The 14,435-nt window shown below is 45.7% G+C and overlaps 1 protein-coding gene across 1 annotated transcript in view; it reads right to left on the bottom strand.

Moving 5' to 3' along the window:
• The window catches only part of SLC44A3 (solute carrier family 44 member 3), a 22,828-nt gene extending 9,129 nt beyond the window's left edge, over window positions 1–13,699 (bottom strand). The window contains exons 1-6 of the mRNA XM_081816794.1: window positions 13,595–13,699; window positions 12,961–13,068; window positions 9,395–9,537; window positions 6,876–7,012; window positions 5,856–5,949; window positions 9–109 (exon numbers count right to left, since the gene is read on the bottom strand). Of these exons, the coding sequence (XP_081672920.1) occupies window positions 9–109; window positions 5,856–5,949; window positions 6,876–7,012; window positions 9,395–9,537; window positions 12,961–13,068; window positions 13,595–13,621 (610 nt within the window). The 5' untranslated portion in view covers window positions 13,622–13,699. The remainder of the gene's footprint in view (window positions 1–8; window positions 110–5,855; window positions 5,950–6,875; window positions 7,013–9,394; window positions 9,538–12,960; window positions 13,069–13,594) is intronic.
• Between the last annotated feature and the right edge of the window lie 736 nt (window positions 13,700–14,435).

Here is a 14,435-nt window from a genome sequence, read left to right as displayed (position 1 = left end):
CGCGTAACGACTGAGCCACCCAGGCGCCCCTCCATATACTTTTCTTTGCTGGGTTTTTATAGTGTTCAGTTTGACAAGTAATTGTTGAGTGTTTCTTGTGTGTCGGGAGCTGGGGAAAATGACAAAAAAGACACAGACATTGCCAATGGAGAGCTCAGGTGTAGTAGAGACAGACAGCCAAAGTGAGCTTCCCTCCCCCAGGCAGGGTGGGATTTTCCCCATACCTGACTCTTCCCAGTCCTGGATGCCTTCCTAAAACCACCACAGCCCACCACAAATGAGTGCTTATGCCCCCCTCCCCCACACAGGTGCCCCCCAAATGGTTTGGTTTAAAACGATTATGTTCTGATTCTTCATGAGCTTTTCTTTCTTTCCTTTTTTTCTTTAAAGATTATTTATTTATTTATTTGACAGAGAGAGACCCAGTGAGAGAGGGAACACAAGCAGGGGAAGTGGGAGAGGGAGAAGCAGGCTCCCCACGGAGCAGGGAGCCCGATGTGGGGCTCGATCCCAGGACCCTGGGATCATGACCTGAGCCGAAGGCAGACGCTTAATCGACTGAGCCACCCAGGTGCCCCGAAGTTCAGCCTCTTTTCATATGTTTAAACAACACTGCTTTTTCTTTGAAGCATCTATTCATATTTTTATCTCATTTTTATACTAAGATACTACTGGTCTTTTAAAAGTTGGATTAGCAAGATATTTTATAAATTAGAGAAACTAATCCTTTTATAGGAACTGCGACTTATTTGCCTGTTAATTTTGCTTCTTGTGTTTTGTCAGGCAGAAATGTTTTAGTGTGGGGCGCCTGGGTGGCTCAGTCGTTAAGCGTCTGCCTTCGGCTCAGGTCATGATCCCGGGGTCCTGGGATTGAGTCCCACATCGGGCTCCCTGCTCGGCGGGAAGCCTGCTTCTCCCTCTCCCGCTCCCCCTGCTTGTGTTCCTGCTCTCGCTATCTCTCTCTCTGCCAAATAAATAAATAAAATCTTTAAAAAAAAAAAAAAAAGAAATGTTTTAGTGTGGCCAAACTTAACCCATTTTTTATTTTATGTCTTCTGAGTTATAAGTCATAGATAGAAGCCTTCCTTACCTTCAGGTTATGGAAGAATTCTCCCATGACCTCTAGTATTTTCTAATTTCACTTTATACATTAAAATCTTTAATCCGTTTGGGGTGCCTGGGTGGCTCAGTGGGTTAAGCATCCGACTCTTGATTTGGGCTCAAGTCATGATCTCAGGGTTATGGGATCGAGCCCTGCGTTGGGCTCTGCCGGGTGTGGCTTGCTTGAGATGCTCTCTCTCTTCCTCTGCCCCTCCCCCCTCTAAAAAAACAAATTAATTTAAAAAAATAAAATAAAATCTTTAATCCATTTGGAATTTATTCATTTGAGGCAGAGATCCAGCTTTTCCCCTGGATGCCTGTCCAGTTGTCCCAACACTACCTGTTCAGTAACCTGTCATTTTGTCACTGATTTGAGATGCCACTTTTATCATGTACTAAATTTCTAAAAGCATTTGGGTCTATTCCTGGATTATCTAGTATCTTCCATTGATCTTTCCACACATGAACTAGTACTGTCACCAGCTAGACCCCAAGACATGACCTTTATTGCTAGCCTGCTTGTACCCAATGACCTTTGTCCCACATTTTCCCTTAAACTCTTCTTTTCAGCTTATCTTTTAACTCAGACAAAAGACCTGAGGGGCATAGCACCCTCTGATGGAAACCAAAACTGCCCCCCAAGCAATAATGACGGCCCTGACCCAGGCCACCCAGACCAGTTTGAGCTTAGCCCCACCTCACAGCTGTGCAGATGGACCATGGAGTGACCCACGGAGTGACCGACAGTTACCTTTATGTCATCACAGTACTAAAATCTCCACTCAAAGAGAAGCGCGAGCCTCACTTACATAACATACAATGTGTGTAAGGCATATTTCCTCAAGATACATGTGCGACCTGGTGCCTGCCTCTACATATGGGGACAAGGCTTCCCTTTCTAAATATTCATCCTCACTGTAAATAAAAGGAACCCACTCACCCTTACTCAGGGATTCAGGGCTTTGGAAGTTATTCCCTGTGATCTCCTTATTTGCGGCAAATAAAATTTCCTTGTGTGAAACTCACCTGGTGTGTAACTCACCTGGTGTAGTTTCTATCTGTGATTCACCAAGGAGCAAACTCACGTTAGTTCAGTTATAGTATTTTAGTTATTAAACTTTATAATATAGTATGTTTTAAAAACTGAAAGGACTAGTCTCTGTTGTTTTTCTCATTCAGATTTTTTTTTTCTGCTTTCTCTTTTTAATTTCCTTACAAATTTTAAAATCAGCTTGTCTAGTTATTGAAAAAAATTGTTTTTTATTTGTAATCATGATAAATTTATAGCTTAACCCAGGGGGAAATGACATCTTTATAATGTTGAGTCATACTGTCAACAACACTGTCTTTCCATTTGTTTAACTTTTCCTTGTAGCTTAGGAACATATTAAAGTGTTCTTTTTATGGTTCTTGTACATTTCTTATTAAATTTGTCTCTAGCACTAAAGTACCTAAGTTCATTTTTGTATTTTTTTTCTCACTATGGTAAAAGCTGTCTTCTTAAAAATATACGGATGCTGCAGATTTCAGTATATTAATCATGTTTTCTGCCACCTAAGTAAGTTCTCTTATCGTTTGTAGTTTTTCGGTTAATTTTCTTACCACCTGCAGAGTAGTAATTTTTACCTCCTGATCTCTGAGTTTTAAACCTCTAATTTCTTTTTCTTTTCTATTATGAAACAGTCTTAACACCAATGAATCTGAATTACTGCTAGAGCAAATGTTTTCTGAGCTTTCAGTTAGTATTTCTGAAAAATAAGATCAGATATAAATTTAATGTCATTTTGTTTTTCCCCAAGCACAACTCTCCATAAGACCTTAATTTTGTCAACATTGTTTGTTAGGGTGGTGCTTTTCAGGCATTTTAGAACCCTGTGCTGGTAAAGAATGGCCCATCTCAGCCCTGAGGGTGACACAGAGAAACATGACAAATGTGGGTCATCCCTGGTGTGTGGTTAACCAATTGCCCATTGAACACTTCATTAGTTGGGGCAGGGGATATGACTTCGGGCCACAGACTGTGGTTCCTTCCCCACTTCTGCTTTTCCTCTCCCCACCAGCCTAGCCATTCAAATTTGCAGGAAGTAATTCAAAGAGCTGACTGTATATTTAGATGGCCCTGTTGGAATTCCTCTGATCAAACAAAGCACTGACATGCATGGGCACCCACATGGGAGGCTAGGACTAGAACTTACTGGATGGAAAAACCCAAGCCTTTTAGATTTTAAATACACAGGGGACTCAAAATACAATATTATGTTGAACCCCAAGGGAAAAAGATATGCTTGCTTGTTATCTTCTGCACTATTTTTTCACTGCTCTTAAAAGCTCATACCTTGGGACACAAACCTTTTTGATATTCAACCACTGCTCTAAAAGGGTCTGTTACACCTCACGTGATTGACAGAGGAAGAACAAACAACTGGTTTACTCAATAGAGGTATTTAGAAAATGTTCTTTGGCCCTATGACCGCACGTCTCATGATTTCAAGCTTTTACTTTTGGCACTGCTCTTCCGTGATAAATATGATAATTTCCATCTTAAAACAAACTCTTGCTTGTGTAGGGAAAGGAAATGGAGCTCTCAAGGCTATTTCTCTCTCCCTGACTCTGTCCAAGAAAGGCCAATCAACAGGTTTCTTTCCATGAAAAGTTCTGCATTTCGGGGGTGAAAGGTCTAGGACAGGCGTGACAGGTAGAAAAATGGGGATCCTAGGACACAGACCATGGGGCTCCCCCCCACCCCATCCTGGTGTGAGCCCAAGGAGGCCATTTGCCAGGCAAAATAAAACCAATGCAGCCTTGACTGTTGGTTTTGGATTACAGAAACTAATATGGACACTGTTTGGGTTTGCTTGCCAACTCTTCCACTTGCTGCTTGTGCTCCCTTACCCTGTCCTTGCGCCAGGTTTTTCCACCATAAAATAGGGATGAAAACAATGCCTGTAGCACAGTGGTTTCGTGAGGTCCAGAAGAATGAACACATGTCAAGAGCTTCGAAAAGTACCTCGCAACGATCAAGACCTCAATAAATGTTCGCCATTATCATCAACAACATCAAGATATAAGCTTCCCACGGAATTACAGCTGCCATTCCATTTATGGTAAGAAGAATTTATCCACCGCTGCTTAAGCTGCAACCTGAAAAAATTCCATTCTCTTTCAATTCCCTCTGCAGGCACAGTTACAAATTGTGTTCCTTAAAAAAGTCCCTCTCAAAAGACAAATACGGTATGACCGCACTTCTATGTGGAATCTGAGATAGTCAATTTCATAGAAGCAGACCATGAATGGTGGTGGCCAGGGTCTGGGGCAGGGAGACTAGGAAGATGGTCAAAGTGTAGAAGGTTAAAACAAACAAACAACCCTTCTCTCCAAGTGTTAAATAATTTAACTTACTACAACACTGTAGTTTATTTTTTTTGGCTTTAGTTATGTTTCACTGAGATACGTTAATGATATCTGACAAAACTCAGAATTCTTAAAATAAGATATAGAAATATACCATGGGTACTCTCCTCTGCAAATAATTCTCTCCTCTTTCAGTTACTTGTAACACAAAGTATTTATTTTAGAAAAGGATGCCAGGAAAACGGTTAACTATATTTTTCCTCCTGTGCAGCTAAAATCCACCTGAGTGTTGTGTTTTAAGCACCTCCGAGATCAGCATTTTTCAAGCTATGCTTGCAACCCATTAGATTATGAAATAAATTACTGTCTTAAAAAAGTGAAATAGAGTTGGAACTATTAGTATGAATCATACGCAGCAAGGGGAAATCTTGTTGTGTGAGACTTCTATTTCTGTTTTATACTCATAAGTATGTATGAAGGTACAGGACCACAGTACCGGGCTGGCGATGGTATAACTTTCGTACTGTGGGTCCCAACCAAGAGTGTGATCAACACCGTGCTAGACAGTTGGCATAATACCTTATTCTACTTAAATTATCATTACTTCTCAGGAATTCTGCACAGAGGTCTCCTTCATTGTAAACATACTGACAACTTTCAAAAGAATGGTAATGCAAAATAAATCCAAGTCCTCCTTCAGAACATCCCAGCTTCCTGACAGTGGCCATGGGTAGTAATTGCATTTTCCCAGTTGCCTTCTCAATGGCTCAAATGGGAGCCACTTACCATGACAACACAACCCCGGCTTCCTCATTATTCTACAGACACTTGTGAGGTGCTTCCTGTGCGCCAGGAACTACACTAGCTGATGGGAATGGCTGACGCCAGAAGGAGTTCACAAGTAGCATCCTGGAGAAGGACCCGTTTTCGGTCCTCATTGGGAAGATGTGCATGGTGGCCACTTGGCCTTGTCCATGTAGGTCTGCTCCTTCTGGAGAAATCTAGAGCTATAAGAACTAACAACGTCTCATAATAAAAGAGCAAAAGTAAACCATTTCTACTTTGTGATGGTTGGAGGAGAAAAAATACATACCAACTACCTTATAAAACCACTCAATTGGTAATGATTCACGTATTAATTCTGCTAGCTCTAGTGTTGTCCTTTTATGACGATATGTATCTTCATTGTTGACTCTTCTCCTTCTGCGGCCTGGTTCTGAATCCATTGTCCATTATATACGTTACAGAGTCCCTCCTTCTTTATCCCTGGCCTTTTCTAGATGGTGGGCTCTACCAGATAATCTCCTCTGTGCTTCTGACAATACTCACAAGAGCAAGAGATGTACATCAAATACCCCATGACTTTTGTTGATGGATAAGGAAAAAATATGGAAGCTTCTTACCTTGGAGGAACTGGTAGCCTGGGGCACAGTGAGTATGCATTTGGATTCTGGGTGTAGTTGATGGAATTCAAACTATAAACACACAGGAAGGACCCTGGAAGCAGAAGACACACGCACTGTACCATCCTCCTACATTGTGCTCAGCTTTGTAGGGGAGCCAGTAAGAAAACCATAGTCCTTTCACCAAACCGGAAGGAAAGGGAATATATCACTCAGATTTAGAAAACAGGTCTATAGGTGACCTAAACACAAAAAGAATAAGCATAAAATCATACAATTTGAGGTCTCTTACCCTTCCTCCCTCCCCTAAATCTCAACTCAAAACTAAAAGTTATATGATTAGCACGAAAATCTTTTGAAGGTTTCTGAAGATAATTTGTTGTATAGGCTTGATATTTTTAACCCAGCCTTGCAAATAATTTTTTCAAAATCTGGCACACCATTTCACAGGCAGATAAACTTTGCAGTGGGTTGCCTCAAATTTCTTTTACTTTCCTCTGCTTGTTTAATCCTTACAACGTAAATCTCAAGAGTGGGCTCAGAGCCAGGTACTTCAGTTACATTAATGATTAGTGCAAGTATCCATGGGCCCCAGCATTTTAATGAAAGAACATTTTAATGAAAGCCCAGAGCTTGCAGCCCCTCTCTAAGACTGGATGTGCCCGTGTGCACAGAGCTCTCTGACCTCTGTCCGACCCTGCCTTCGGGCCCTACAGGTCAGTCTGTGCCATGCTCTGTATGGAAGACCATTCCCTGGCAGTGAGCAGAGAACAGCTAGGGTTCCAGATAAATTCCAGATAAGCCTGAATGCAAGTGCACAAGCCCAGGAGAAAACATTTATGGCCTTTTCTATGCAAGAAGAGGACAATCCCCAAGGAACGACAATTTCCAGCTTTGTGGAGAAGGCAGTGTCAGGGTAAGCTGTCTCATCTAGGTCTGCACCGGTTCTCCCACTGTGGTTCCCCCATTGTGGTTCCCAGCCTGAGGGGGAAGAGTGAGCCCCCATCCCTTGGTGCCTACCATTGTTGTCTGCAAAGAGCTGGACTTCTTCCAGGGTACTGAGCTGCTCTTCGGGACATCTGGACACGCAGAGGATGGTGGAGTTGAGCCTCACATCCTTGACTTCCAGGTTGCAGGAATTCATAAAGAACACATGTCTATGAAACAGATGAAACGGAAGACTATCTGAGAGCATTTCCTCTCATTGGGTTTAAGGATGGGCCTTAAAAAAAAAAATCCCCACGTTATCAAAGGTGGGAATAATAATGGCAAATGTTTATAACCAAATGCCTCAGCATAATTTACCATGTATTATGCCTGCTGGGGGTCATCTAGGGAGATATGCAGGGTAGGAACCATGCTCAAGTGTCTCCCCTGGGAGAGAACACTAAGGGGTGATCCGAGGAAGTCACTGAGAAATTGAAGGGACTGATAAACTGCCCAGGGAGGGACGCCTGGGTGGCTCAGTCGGTTAAGTATCTGCCTTCAGCTCAGTTCATGATCCCAGGGTCCTGGGATCGAGTCCCGCATTGGGCTCCTTGCCCTGCGGGGAGCCTGCTTCCCTCTGCCTGCTGCTCCCCCCCTGCTTGTGTGCTCTCTCTCTCTCTTTCTCTGGGAAATAAATAAATAAAATCTTTATAACTAAAACAAAACAAAACTGCCCAGGGAATGCTAGAGCATCAGGCCAGGGCATAAACTACTCAGTGAAGTCCGCAGAAGACAGATTGGCACCTGAGTGTTCAGCTCTACTTCAGAGGATAGCTGAACTCAGGGAAGTGAGAAGTGGAAAGGGGAGAGCTGAGGCTGTTAAAAATTAATAGCCTGGCCCTCCCCCTGCCTCCCAGGTTGAGAGCCAGGAAACTCGTGAGACCCTTCCCACTCCAGCCGTTCCGCCGCTGGGTAGACGGGGCATGAGAACAAAGCTGGTTGTTGCCCTTAATGGGGTCACGAGCCAGGCGAGCAGTGGTAGCTCCCAGACCACACCCAACGCCTCTCCAGGCTGCTGAGATCAGGGGAAGCCAGAAGAGCCCAGGAGGCTGCTAGGGAGGCCCTCCTCTAGGGGAGGGCCCTAGGGAGGGGGTGCTAGGAGGGGGCTGGGAGGGAGGGAGGTGGTGTAATAGGAAAAGGGGGAACAGATCTCCTGGACCTATGATAAATACATGCTTTGTTTAATTTTTTAAAATTGTGGTAAAATACCCATAAAATTTTACCATCTTCACCATGTTAGGTGTAGAGTGCCTCCCAGGTTGGGCATTAAATACATTCCCCCTGCTGTGGGACCGTCACCACCACCCACCCACAGAACACTTTTCACCTTGCAAAACCCAAACTCTGTACCCATGAAGCAATAACTCCCCTGCCCCTGGCAAGCACCATTCTGCTTTCTGTCTCTGGAAATGTGACTCCTCTAGGTACCTCATAGAGTGAAATCATAAAATATTTTTCTTTTTGCGACTGGCTTATTTCACTTAGCATAATATCCTCAAGATTGACTCACACTGTAGCCTGTGTCAAAATTTCCTTCCTTTTTAAGGCCGAATAAGATCCCATTCTATATATATACACATTAGGTTTATCCGTTCACCTGCTGATGGGACACCTGGTTGCTTCCACTCGTTGGCTACTGAGAATAAAATATATACTTTACAATCCGAAGAGGACTTGACCATTTCTCAGCATGCATGGGTACATCTGGGCAGCCTCTTCTTCCTTCATTTGTGTAAGTGACCCACAGGCACAGGAGGAAATGCCTGCAGGCAGTTCATGTCCCGCGGAGCAAAGCCCCTCTCCTCAGGAGTGACTTCCGGGGGTAGAAGAGGCCTGGTCTGAGATCTGTACTGGGTGACTTCAAATTTATATTCAGGACCTATTTAGATCCATAAATTTTCTCTCCTCGGAGGTGCTTTTGATCACCAAGTCTCAAAAATTATTACAAGGCGGTCCTCCTCTTAGAAAAATCCTGGCCACGGATTTCGGTCTCTCTTCTCCCCTTTCTGTTTCTCTGTTGCAGGTGGAGGGGTGGTGACACCACCATGCCACAGTTGAGAGTGTATCCTGGGGTGGGAGTGGGACACAGGTCCCCAGAAGGCCCAGCTGGGATACAGGTATTTCCACGGAGATAAAATACTGTGGGTGCCGGGCAGTTGGTAACACGATTCTGATACATCGTGGAGAACAACAGTAGCAACTAACATATATTAAGCCTTACTTAGCTCATGCAGTGTCTCAGTGGATCCTTAAAACAATCTCGTGAGTTGGGTCTAATAACCAGTTGAAAAGATGAAAACTTGGCTCAGAGAGGTTAAGCACTCTGCCCAAGGCCACACAGCTGAAAAGTAGCACAGGCTGAATTTGAACTTAGGACTAGCTGATTCTAAAACTTGTGTCTTTACGACCACACACACACACCCCTCCGTTTTTTATGAGATGGGCTGATAGTTTTAAATGGAAAAACAGTTTCTAGGCTCCGAATGGCTCATCGATACAGTTCTGAAATATAGTATAGCCCCTCTGGGTTGGGGACTTACTTGAACACTTACTTTTTTCGCGTCATGTCCTGCCCTGAAAGAGGGGCCCCTTCCACTGGGGAGTTCTTCTTGCCACACACATTGCCAAAGCTGTCGTAGCCAAAGAGAAGTCTGCCCGTGGCGCCTGCCGCCACCGAGTAGCCTGTGATGAACATCTGGCAAAACCCAAGTGGCACATGAGAGCCTGGCCAACGGGCTGAAGACTCGCCGCCCCCCCCCCCCGACCCCCCGCATCCCTGAGGGTTTTGATACGAAGTGGAGCCAGGTAAAAAGCAAATCTTCCAGCATCACCATATGCTCTCCTTCGGCGACATATCAGTAGCACCAGTCAGTCAAGATGCTGTTACTCTCACACTTGCTGCAACGGGTTAGGTAGGGAGAACATTCTTAAAGGCTGAACAGATTTCTGTCCATGTTCTTACCTCCACATACTTCTTACCCTCTTTTCCAAGAGTCTGTCATTTTTTTTTCTTCTGGGCCTAACTTCACCAGGGCAACTCAAATTCCCGCCCCCGCCACCCAACCAGGTTCTTGCTTTATCTAAGGGTGCCCAGGACTACTGCTACTTCTTTCCCGGAGTTTCCTTTCATCTCTCTCTCCTTCCTCTTCCCTTCCCTTTTCCCCTGAGTTTTCTTCCCTTCTTCCCTCCCTTCCTTCTCCTTGCCTCCCCCTCCCTTTCTCTCTCCTTTTTTCTTTTTGTCTTATATTTAGGGGACTCGGACCCTCAGGGGCAGAGGCAACACAGTAGACGTGTACCAAAATACCGCTCATAACAAGCAAGAAAATGGTATTTGGGGGTAAGTGCTTAAGATGTACAAAAGAAAGAATCTCAGGAATTCTGGACATCTTGCAACCTATAGTCACTTTTATCCAACTTCATCATGAATATGGAGTATTTGAAATTTCAGCTCAGATGACTGTTGCGTTGTATGCATGGATGGGCCCTCCACTAAGATTGCGTATCCTCCAGAATGCAATCTTAGTGTGGTAAGTTTCCCAGTTTACAACGCATAGAATAGCATTTAATAATTAGTCCCAACATGATCATTCCAGGAGTGAGGATATGGTACACCACTCAATAAAATATAGTAATGACACCCCATGTTCCAAAGGTACGTTGTCCCAAAGTCAAATACATTGCAGATATTCTTCATTCACCACAATTTAGAAATCAAAATAACAGTCCTGAAGTGCCCAGCGTGTGCCAGAGACCGTTATGAGGGGACATAAAGATCAACAAAACCGAATGCCTGCCTTCAAGGAACTCAGCCCAGAAGATGGGCAGGCTCTCTGTCCCGGCCCCTCCCCAGCACCTCCTCAGCTCCCGGTCAGATTTCAGGAGGAGAGCATCACCTTTGCTGGTGGACAGCTCCCTCACCCGGTACTTAGAGGGGGTGGGGGTGGCTGCTGACCCAGCCCCAGGCTGCTTCTCCTGCCCGCTCCGCTTGGAGTGTGGGAAGATCCCGACTGGGTCTGGACTTGGAGGAAAAGGAAGCTGGGCTGCTGCCCAGCTCAAAAGAGAGCTAATAAGGAAGGGGTATTTTCCATTGATCAACATGCTTTATGTTAGTATCTCCCTTGGGAAGCCGGTGGGAGGAGTGGAAGTTTTGTTTTGTTTTAGGGTGGGAGGGATTTGGTTACACACTAAGTCCCTGCCATACCACTACTACTACTTTAAGACATCAAACTCTGTTCTAATTTCCAACACACAATTACAATTCCATATGACGGGTGATATAGCACGAGTGGATACCAGGTATGGTGAGGCTACCAAGGAGGTCACTGTCAAGGGTGCCAGGGAAGATCCAGAAAATGGAGTCTTAAAAAGGAACGGGAAGGGCAGGTGGGGGAGGAGACTGCAGAGGTAAGTAGAGGCAGACATGGTCCAGAATTTGAGACATTCTGTTCTGTGTGTCTTATGGAAATATAAACAAAGGCTGGTACCTTTTGTCTTTGTAGTAGACTGCACGTGCCTCTAATTCTGGCCCCTCACCCTAAACCTCCCTAACTGGGGGGCAGCACCATCAATAACCTTGGTCTAGCATGTGCCTCTTTACCAATCAGGATGTCAGAAGACCAGGAAGCTGAACAGCAGAGGCAGAAAAACACACCTTGCCTTGTTTTAAGTATCCCTGGTTAAAAAAATCTTGCAGGAGATAATGCAAGGCAGTTAAGCTTGCAGGACTCTCATTATTATTCAAATGCAGTAAAGAGAATGCGGGCATATTGAAGACTTCAGATTTATTCTGCAAACGACATGGAATTTGAAAGCAGTTTCCAGCTCTGTGCCACCTCTCAGATGGTTCATAATTCTTCAGGCCGTGATGGGCCATCTACACATCCTTTCCCCAGGTGGCTGTTGGGCTGAGGGTTTGGTAGTGCTGTACTAGGTTTGAGCCCTGGAGGGGCTAGGGAAGATCACTGAATAACATGAACAGCCTGAGGTCAAAGCTGCTGTGCCTGCAGCTCAATAGCAGGCCCAGAGAAACAGGAGCCATCTGCGGGGCAGTTAAGGAGGAGGTGGTGTAGGTACTCTCTCTTAGCTCCTGTAGGAGGGCTCAGAGGGCCACGACATGACAACACACAACAATCAGTTACACCTTTGAGACCCAACCTTCCACGGTACCTGTAACCATGTCTGTCATGAGAAACCAGTAGGTAAAGTCAACAAATGAATAAATCCTTTTTGAAAAAAGAGGAATTTGGAAAGAGGAACAAACATAGTATTTCAGGGTCTGTTCAAATTGAAATCTTTGCAACAAAGGTAATTACTATGGGGTTGATGTAATGCTGCTTTATAATCATTAACCATGTGGCAAATAGCATGCCCCAATCTAGAATAGATCATTTCATGAACCTGATCTTTCAAGAAGCTGAGTGGGGCTCCTGCTGTTACCTACAACTCTAAAGTAAGTATCAAAGCATCAAGATTTAGCTGCCAAGAGACCCTCCAGGACTAAAATGGCACAGCCTGATGAGGTCTATCAGCAATCCTATATAACTGGAAACTAGAATGGGAAAAAAATTATTACCTAACTATAGAGTTTATAACAAAGGCTCATTTCCCAGTTAGCTGCTAAACATAACATACCAGGCATGTGTATGTTACGCTCAGCTAAAGTGAGAGCAATTTATCCCTAGGCTCACCCTGGATTTTCCTGTATTATGAGAATGGCAAACAGTTGACGAATATTTTGTTTGGGGGGCTGGGATGGTAAAAGAAGTTCCATGCAGTGAGCTCAGATAATAAGAGACCACACACTGGCGTATTAAATAACAATCCTAAAAGGTGATTCTCATTTCCTAATGGAGTCTCCCATTAGAATATGGCCTGCAGCAATAAGCTTTTCCAATTTAGCGAGTCACCTGATAGGAATTCCCCAGGACTGATGTTTATTCTGTGGTAATGGCAGATGTCTCTCACTGTAGCACAGACGTTAACCTGGTACCACCTGGAACCCTAGGCTTCCCCGGGGAAGGCACCAGGAAGGCACCAGGAAGGCGATTTCCATTTGGGCACAGTCATTTCAGGGCACACACTCTGTGTGCTCTCTTCTCTACTAGGCACCCATACTTACCAAACCAGTCCAAAAGAGAAAGAACAGGAATAGCCATGTCGTATCTGTGCACTTCCTATAAAGCTGAGGTCTCCACTCTCTTTGCCGGGGGGTTCTCTCTGCAGAAGCCTTCCAGACCAAAAAAAAAAAAAGGGGGGGGGGAACTTGAGGAAAAGAGGATAAACAAACATATGGGTCCCAACCTGCATCCAAACGTACTGCAGACTGTTCAAAGTAACTTTTCTTTCTTTTCCTTCTTCCTTTCTTTTCCTTTTATTTATCTTATTTCTTAAAATGTGGCCTCCCGAAGCTTTCAACGGAGACTTCGAAACACCTGCTCTGTGCGGAGCGGACGTGAAGTCCCCGGTCGCCAAGTCCTTACCTGGAGGTGCACCTGCGGGCGGCCCCAAGTTTGCGCTCCGCAGCCAGCTTCTTCCTCGCCTCCGCCCCAGCACCTGAGTGCGGTCCTACGTCCTTCCCGCCAGGTGTCCCCAGGACTCGGCGGCGCCGGGGCGGGGGCTTTATCCGCGAGGATTGGGGAAGGCGGAAGCGTGCTCGGAGGTCGCCCGAACCTTCTCCCAGGACCCCTAGCCTTCCCGCGGGGCCTTTTCCCCTCCAGGGCCCCGTCGCCCCGGGGTGCGGGGCGGTCGCTCACCAGGTACTGGGCGCCGGGGCACTGCATCCTGCGCTCTGGGGCCGGGCGGGGGAGCTGCGAGCTGACGCAGCGCCCGCGGCGGGAGCACCGTGGCCCGGAGGCCCAGCGGCCCAGCGGCCGGAAGGGGCGCAGCGCCGCCCAGCGGCCGCCTCCCAGAGCCACGAACTTGGCCTTCGGCTCCACCTGAGCGGCTCGGGGCCCGCCCAGTCAGTCACCTGTCAGCGGGAGTGCCGCCTTTTTCTAGGGCCGTCGGCCTCAACCACCTGCGCGGTGGCAGCTCCCGGGATGCCCGTTTCGCCGACCGGAGCGCAGACCCGGGCCCCGCCACGATCCTAATTAACGCGCCCGCTCCTGCAGAGAGCAAGAAGTAGAAAGTCTCAGCAAATCCTTCCCCACGGAGGGGGCGGGGGGGTGGGAAGTGTCGTGCTGCGTTATACGTAGCTGACAGGTAAGTAGCACTTACCCAGTGCCGGCTTCTCTTCTAACGGCTTCACAGGCATTGTTAAATAATCAACTAGGCAGAAATCATTGTTATCTGCGAAACAATGAGGGAAACTGAGGCACAGGAAAGCAGTGATGGCATATGCTAGTAAGCTGTAGAACTATGAGTTGAACCCAGGCACTCAAGCAGGCACTTTCAAGGTGGTTCCTTGCCAACACTCCTGTGAGGGATGGCAAGAGCAGTATGAATCAGGAAAAATATCATGAAACTAAAAGAGAAATAGTAAGCATGAAAAATATAATAATTGGCATGAATGTTCATTGATGCTATTTATTAATAACGTGGGATAAATACAGTGGAACAGATACAGCTGAAGAGGAATTAGTGATTGGAAGAACG

This window comes from Leptonychotes weddellii, chromosome 4, assembly GCF_054177405.1.
Source record: "Leptonychotes weddellii isolate Sample4059 chromosome 4, ASM5417740v2, whole genome shotgun sequence".
Taxonomy (NCBI): Eukaryota; Metazoa; Chordata; class Mammalia; order Carnivora; family Phocidae; genus Leptonychotes; species Leptonychotes weddellii.
This window is presented reverse-complemented; position numbering and strand designations above follow the sequence as displayed.